General features: G+C 43.3%; 1 protein-coding gene across 1 annotated transcript; it reads right to left on the reverse strand.

Moving 5' to 3' along the window:
* Positions 1-5,234: 5,234 nt before the first annotated feature.
* On the reverse strand, positions 5,235-5,990 carry LOC112883956 (ethylene-responsive transcription factor ABI4-like). Its single transcript, XM_025949231.1, has one exon. It carries the CDS (start codon positions 5,988-5,990, stop codon positions 5,235-5,237), a length of 756 nt encoding a protein of 251 aa, XP_025805016.1.
* Between the last annotated feature and the right edge of the window lie 1,112 nt (positions 5,991-7,102).

The following is a 7,102-nucleotide window of genomic DNA, read 5'->3' on the forward strand; positions in this document are numbered from 1 at the left end:
TGTTACTAAAACTACTTTTAGCAACCAACTTTCCGTCCTAACGTTTTAACAACCAATAGCCAGTAGTTAGTATCAGTTGCTAAATATCATCCGTGGTGTAGTGTAGCTCTATTGTTTGTGAATTTTGGTGAGTAGCCTGTTTAGGGTATAAGTGAGCTTGTGTAAAAAGTTCACCTGCAGTAATGAACCCTAGCTTGAATTAATTTAAACCTATGCAAATCAAGCTTAAGATAGTTTAAATTTATTCAAGCATGTTACTAAGATTTTCATACTTAGATCTTTTTACCATGTAATGTTCTGCAATAGAGTAGTCCATAGTAAATATTTTAGGAATTTACAACACTGTTTTTCTTAAGGTTTGCATTTAAACTTGAAATTTGAACTTAATTCAAACACTTTATTTTCTATTTTTCAGAAAATTGTGAGAAATTCATAGTAAGCTCATCCACTAGGAATAAGCTTATCAACAAAAATTCAAGGCCATGGCCTTTGTGAATTTTCTAATAAAAATCAAACTTGTTAACTTAATTCAATTAATTCCACTAATTGAATTAAGATACCAATAGTAGGTTTATATTTAAACCTCTTGCTTTATGAAATTGTGTGAATCAATTTATTAGATTGCAACTTTATTGTGAAGTAAAACTCTTAACTCAAGAACCATCTAAGTTAAATCATTGCATGTCATGTAGAGCCAACAACACTCGACGATGGAGACTACGAACTAGTCCCAGAACTAGAGCCAAGGATTTCTGAAGATCCTGCGAACGTCGCCGAGGTTATAACTGAAGTCCCGAACCAAGGTTCGGAAGTCTTTGACATCCCCGACCCTAACCCCGCTCAAGAAGGCAAGCCCCGATGCATAACCCAGTATTTTAAATTACTACACTTATACAGTTTTATACTTATATATCTATATTATGCATTACATCTAGGAGTTCAAATGGAACCCTAGATGCATGAATCCTAGTAACCTATGTATTGCGCCTGAGTCCTTATCGAATAGATGCTTTGCTAATAGAACCGGCAGAAGTCGAGTGATTTCCTGTCACTCGCGCGATATAGGAGTTGAATGTTTACTACTCGGCAATCACTATAAGGATGATGGATGGGGTCATGTGCAGTATCATGACTTGGAAGGTTACCCCGTCTGTGTTGATAAAAGTTGATAAGGTCGCAGTATGTGGTAGCTGTGGTTAAGCGTTTGAAAGTACTAGCCACATGCCGTGAAATATGGAAAGCGGTAAGCCTAATAACCAATCGGCCCGAGGAGTGGACATACCTCCCACCACTCGTAATTTGGTTTTTCACACTCACTGACATGCGGGAGTACGTTCCGCGCAGCGGACAGGAGTACGGTCATGTAGTCGCGCTACAGACGTATGTCCTGCACATTGGATGTGCGTATGGTCCTACAGTCACTTGTGGTGGCCCTGATCCACGAGTCGGAATGAAAGGCAAATGGTTGCTTTGGAACGATCGTTGGATGTTCCAAGCATGTGAGTTAGGTTTACCCTTGCAAGGTTTGGAAATTCGATTCAGAATCATCCGTTTCTCGCGGAGATTGAGACTGCTTATTTCTTCTGCCACATAGAGTAAGAATAGTAACTCTTATTGGAATAATCTTGATGGATGCTAATCTCTACCTTGCTTGTCTAGTATAGATGCTTACCTAGAATGGTTAATGCAACTAGAATCTGTAAGCTAAGATATAAAAGTTAGATCATACTCTTTATTGCTTTCCAGCTAAAATTAAACCCAGAACCATTACAAGCCATCATAAGTTTGGTTACATGGTTAAGTATACCATGACACGGGTAAGTCTTGCTGAGTATTAGCATATTCAGTCTTGCTAGTCAATTTTTCAGGTATGACCGGTGTAAACCAAACGGATAGTCCAGCCTGGCCATTTTCTGTTCCGTTTGGCTGGTCCGTGGAGTGGGATCCGTCCCCGACTAGCAATGACCCTCCGGAATGACACCAGATTTCGGGCTGAACGTGGTGTCAACTCTCGCGACGTGTGTGGTCGCGTGTTAATTTTCTTCCGCTGTTACTCTGGCATAAGCTTGTATAGCTTGTGGTTTTAAACAATGTTTATATAAGTTAACTTTAAAGCTTGAAACAGTCTGTAATAACGTTTATATTTCCTATAAAATTAAAAGTTAGTGAATTGTGGTGTGATTGTAAACTCACCTTCGTGCGAGGTAAATCTGCTTCGATCGTGTTGAACCGTGGTTGTATCGGGCAGTGACCCGACAGACCAATGGGTTGTTCCGTTTGAAATGCGTTGAGTTAGGATCGCCTGTCTAGCGATGACTAGCGTGCTTGAGTCGGAATAATTCAGGCGGTTCTACCATAGCCGGTTGTTTCAACCGGTAGTAAGGGCCTGTTTTCCGGTAGTGTTAATTTTCGAAAAAAGAAACCAGATATCTGAATGTCGCTGGGTGGTGGTTGCTCATGTCTTGGCCGGCCCTTGTATTCTCATATCTAGCTTTGTGACTTGCATTGTGAGTACTACGACCTCGTGCAAATGGGTACTACTAGTGTTTCCTACACCGCTGCTTTTCTCAAAAGGCACTTGCTGGTTAGACGGATATATATGATTTCAGGAACGTTTTAATTAGTTGCAGTTTGATCACTGCTTATTAGGGTGCGTTTGGTTCAGCTGTGAGCTGTGAAAAAGCTGCTGTCAGATGTTTGCCGTAAAAAAGCTGCTGTGAGATGCCTGCTGTGAAAAAAGCTGAAAGTTGTTTGGTTCAAACTGCTGTGAGTTGTCGACTGTGAAAAAGTTATATATTGTCTTTATGCAAATTGACAGTATACAATATTTCTTTGTGATGACCAAATTCTTTTTCCTTTAAATCATGATTTTTATATATATATGAAAATATTTGGAGTTAAATTTTTGTATTCTTTTTTATTTTTATTTTCCTATATATGAAAATCTTTATTTTTTTATATATAAAAAAGAATTGAAAGGGTATATATGTGACCAATAGTAGGTGTGTAGTTTTCATAAATTTGGAAAAGCTGCAAAAGCAGGGTACAACTTGCTTTTAAATTTGTACTACAGAAAACCAGCTTTTTTAAAATAGCTGCAGAAAAGTTGAACCTCTTTGGTTCAGCTTTTGCTTTCTGAAAGCTGAAGCAGGTTCAGAAAGCTGAACCAAACGCAACCTTAGTCATTTGACTGTAGCTAGCTACTCCCTCCGTCTCAAAATACAAGAAATTCTGAGTTTGTTCTTGATATCTACCACATCAAAAAATAAACTGTGAAAGTCTAGTATACTGAAATTCAGACTTTCATCTGGAAAGTGGAAATTCAGTATACTGAAATGAAAAACCACTTCTGTACTTCTCTAGACCCAAGTCCACATCAAATAATTTCTATACAGCAAGCAACGTATGCAAAACTACTAACTCATGCAATGGGAGTATATTTCATTCATTGGCCACAAATCCCGCTCATCAATAACTCATCTGTTGATTGCTACTCCATGTGCCTACAGACCCTCTCGTTCAATTGGTCTTTAGATATACACAGACACTCTCCTTCAATTGGTCTTTAGATAGCTGATAATGCATGCTGTTCTTTTCTTTTTTGCTACACCAAATATGGCATTGATCTTTATTTCCGGAATACACAGTACAGAAGCAATTATGCAAGCACTTGCATGCAATGCACACACTAGCTTCATCATAAAAACCTCGGAGAGACTAGCAAGGCTGATAAATAGTCTTCGCACCATAAGAAACCTAACCAATGGCAATTTGGTAAAAAAAATTTACGCCACAAACTAGATTCCACAAATTACGTAAAATCTCACGACCCAACTTGGTAAAAGATTACTTTTATGCCACAAACTAGCTAGATTTCACAAATTAAGCAGTGCTATATTAATTCGTATGTGGTGCTTCTAGGTTTCAGCATGCCACAAGATTGGGATTGGGATCCACGAGGATACGTGAATAAAGATCCAACGGCTATTGTGAGCATGCATCCCTTGGACGGGACAATTTCTACCCAAACAAAAAGAAACAAAGAATAATGGAGAGTTTTATATATGACACTCAAGCAAAATGTCACGAATGAAACAATGTCAGGAAAAGGCTGAAGTGTTTTTTATGTAAAAGAAAATATCATCGTGGTATATGCAAACAAGATGAAGGGGTACTTTCAGAGGTTTGAAGTTCGGACATCATCAAGATCCGAATCAAAGATAGTTGATTCATGTTTCGAGTTTTATTAAAAAAAGACATAAAATTCATATTTTCATCAAAATAGCCGTTATATATACCTATACGGGATTGATTCCCCAATACTGATTATATATATATATATATATATATATATATATATATATATATATATATCAAATCCGGCAGAACTATCACATGGACGGACTATTCTTTATCAAATAATTACCATGCAACAAACTTTGGAACAGATTAAAGGAACCAATGTTCATAAAACTCTCCACAACAGGGAAACGAGGCTACACCTACAGATCAAAATTGTTGCATCTGAATATGGGTTAAAATTTAATGAACCAGCGCCAAAGCAATTAAATATTTCTCAAACAAAAAAGTCTTTTTGCATTGCCTAAATACCCCATCTGCAAAAACCAAATTACACTATTATACCCTTTTCTAAATTATGTGATGCATTCAGATCGTTATCGATCCATGACGCCATGACTTACATGAGCAATGACTACGCATGTATCTTCAGAAAACATCAACAAAATCATGAGCCGGGAGGGACTAGAACCCAGAAACCTAGATTTTGTAAATCGAATTCACTATTTGAAAGGAGACAACTGATATACAAGCATGAAAGAGAGAAAATGTTGCATCTCTAATATTTATATATTCCACCATGAATAGTTTGCACCCATTGCATGATGGATCCATGCACGGAACAGGCATGGTTCAAATCGAATCTTAAATCAGCAGCAGGGAACCCTAAATAATCCCTCCCAGTAATACCACCTCACATTACTATACCTCGACCAAAGCCCCAGGGAAAAAAAAAAGAAGAGTGACAGAAGAATCTAAAGATAATTTAGTACAAAGGAATCAGAAACCCTAGCTAGTAAGCCTATCTACCTTGCTTGCTTACTTGCTCCCAAACAGATGCATGCATGAGCATGAGCAGCCGCCATGGCCACCCCTCTCTGAAGCCTTGAAGCCGGCGAAGCAAGTTGTGCTGGCTTCAAGTGCTGTGCTGGTCATCACTTGAGGAAGACATCAAACCAGAAGAAGGGCTCCGGCTCGTCCCAGAGCAGCGCAGCCGCGTAGTCCTCCTCCTCCTCGCCGACGTTGTACTCCCAGCCCGCCTCCGCTGCCGCCTCCTCCGGTGTGCCCGCCTGCGGTTCCAGTAGTGACGTAGAGGAGCCCACTGCGGGCGCGACTGCCACCGGCTCCTGCGGCTCAACCCGTGGCGGCACCGTGGTTGTGACCGTGGACGCGGTGGCCGTGCCGGCGTAGTACAGCGGCGGCGTCGGCTGCTGCGGCGGCGGCAGGAGGTGGTACTGGAACTGGTGATGGTGGAAGGCCGGGGCCGCAGGGGCACCGGCGCCGGACTGCTGGTGCAGCGGCGGGCGCGGCAGGAGCGGCCGGAGCGCGGGCGGCGCGGACGCGGACGCCGAGGAGTGCGAGTGGGAGCGCGGCGCGGCGAGCGACGGCGGCGGCGGGGAGGTGAGGTTGAGGTGCGCGCGCGGGCCGTAGAGGAGGAGCGCGGCGCGGTCGTAGGCGCGCGCGGCGTCCTCGGCGGTGGCGAAGGTGCCGAGCCACTTGCGGGAGCGCTTCCGAGGCTCCCGGATCTCCGCCACCCACTTGCCCCAGCTCCGCTGCCGCACGCCACGATACCGGAACTTGCCGTTCTCCGGCCCGCCCTTGGGCGCCTTGCCCTTCTTCCTGCCGTCGCCGCCGGTGCTGCTGCCTTCCGCTACCTCGGCCGCGGCTGGGGGCGAGTTGCTGGGTTCCATGGGCGCAGGCAGCGGCGCTGGTATAAGAGGGGAGAGATGGGGATGGGGAAGAGAGAGAGAGAGAGAGAGGAAGGGTGTTGGCGCTGTGGCGTGCTTTGGGGCGAGAGCGCTAGGGATGGAGGCCGAGGTGGATGTGCTTGGCGCAGAGGGGCGGTGGTCAAATATAAAGGGAGGAGAGAGAGAGAGAGAGAGAGAGAGAGAGAGAGAGAGAGAGAGAGAGAGAGAGAGAGAGCAGTCTCCTGAGCTTCCTTCCAGTGAAATATGGATGGTTGGGTGGGGGAGAGAGTAAAAATCTGGGGTTTTCACTGTGGCCAGCAACGTGGAGACCATGCATGCGGTAAATAGTTGGAGCAGCAAGAGAGCACAGGTAGATGGAGCAATTGCCTTCTTGCATTGCTTTTGCTGGCTGGCTTGTGTGTGCAGACGAGCAGGGCAGTGTTGCATCAGTGCGCATGCACAGTATCGATGTGTTCTCTCTGCTCCTGATCGATGACTTGATCAGGATCAGTTGATGTGCCTACGACGTCTCGATGGGTTCAATGGAGCATCTCGATCAGCCATCCAACAGAATGAAATTACGGCCTTGCTTCGTGTTTCCAACCCCTCTCCTCGATCTGCCATCGATCGACTTGGCTCAAGTTTTCTTGGAAATGACCTCACGCAGCGCGGTCAACTCCTTTTCCCAGTGCTATCAACGGATAGGAGCAATAAAGCACATCCAGCAGCTTGACATGTCAACAACAGCTCGAATTCATGATCTCGCGTGATAAGCGGAACCATTAATCAATTGCTGCTTCGATGCGCATGAAGATTTGAAAACGTCTTCGGAAACTTTGACTACTCCGATCCATGCTTCCAAAATACATGCTTTTTAGAGAAAAAAACTGCATGTCAAACATTTTTATTTTTTTTATCATATGTACATATTTATAAATACGGCAATACTTATAAGACGTGGTAATACATTCACACTGAAAAATCTGATGTAGTTGGTGGTTAGCAGAGCTCGCAGAGTAGCTTCTAGACTGATTTTAGGATAAGTTTTGGCAAATAGTAATATTTTGTAAAGGAGTAATTCTAGACTGACTCGACGAAGGGATTATTTGAAACGA

The sequence above is a fragment of the Panicum hallii genome, chromosome 3, assembly GCF_002211085.1.
Source record: "Panicum hallii strain FIL2 chromosome 3, PHallii_v3.1, whole genome shotgun sequence".
NCBI lineage: Eukaryota > Viridiplantae > Streptophyta > Magnoliopsida > Poales > Poaceae > Panicum > Panicum hallii.

Excerpts from the sequence above, each read along its gene's own strand:
- LOC112883956 (XM_025949231.1), bottom strand. The coding sequence starts at position 5,990 with ATGGAACCCAGCAACTCGCCCCCAGCCGCGGCCGAGGTAGCGGAAGGC.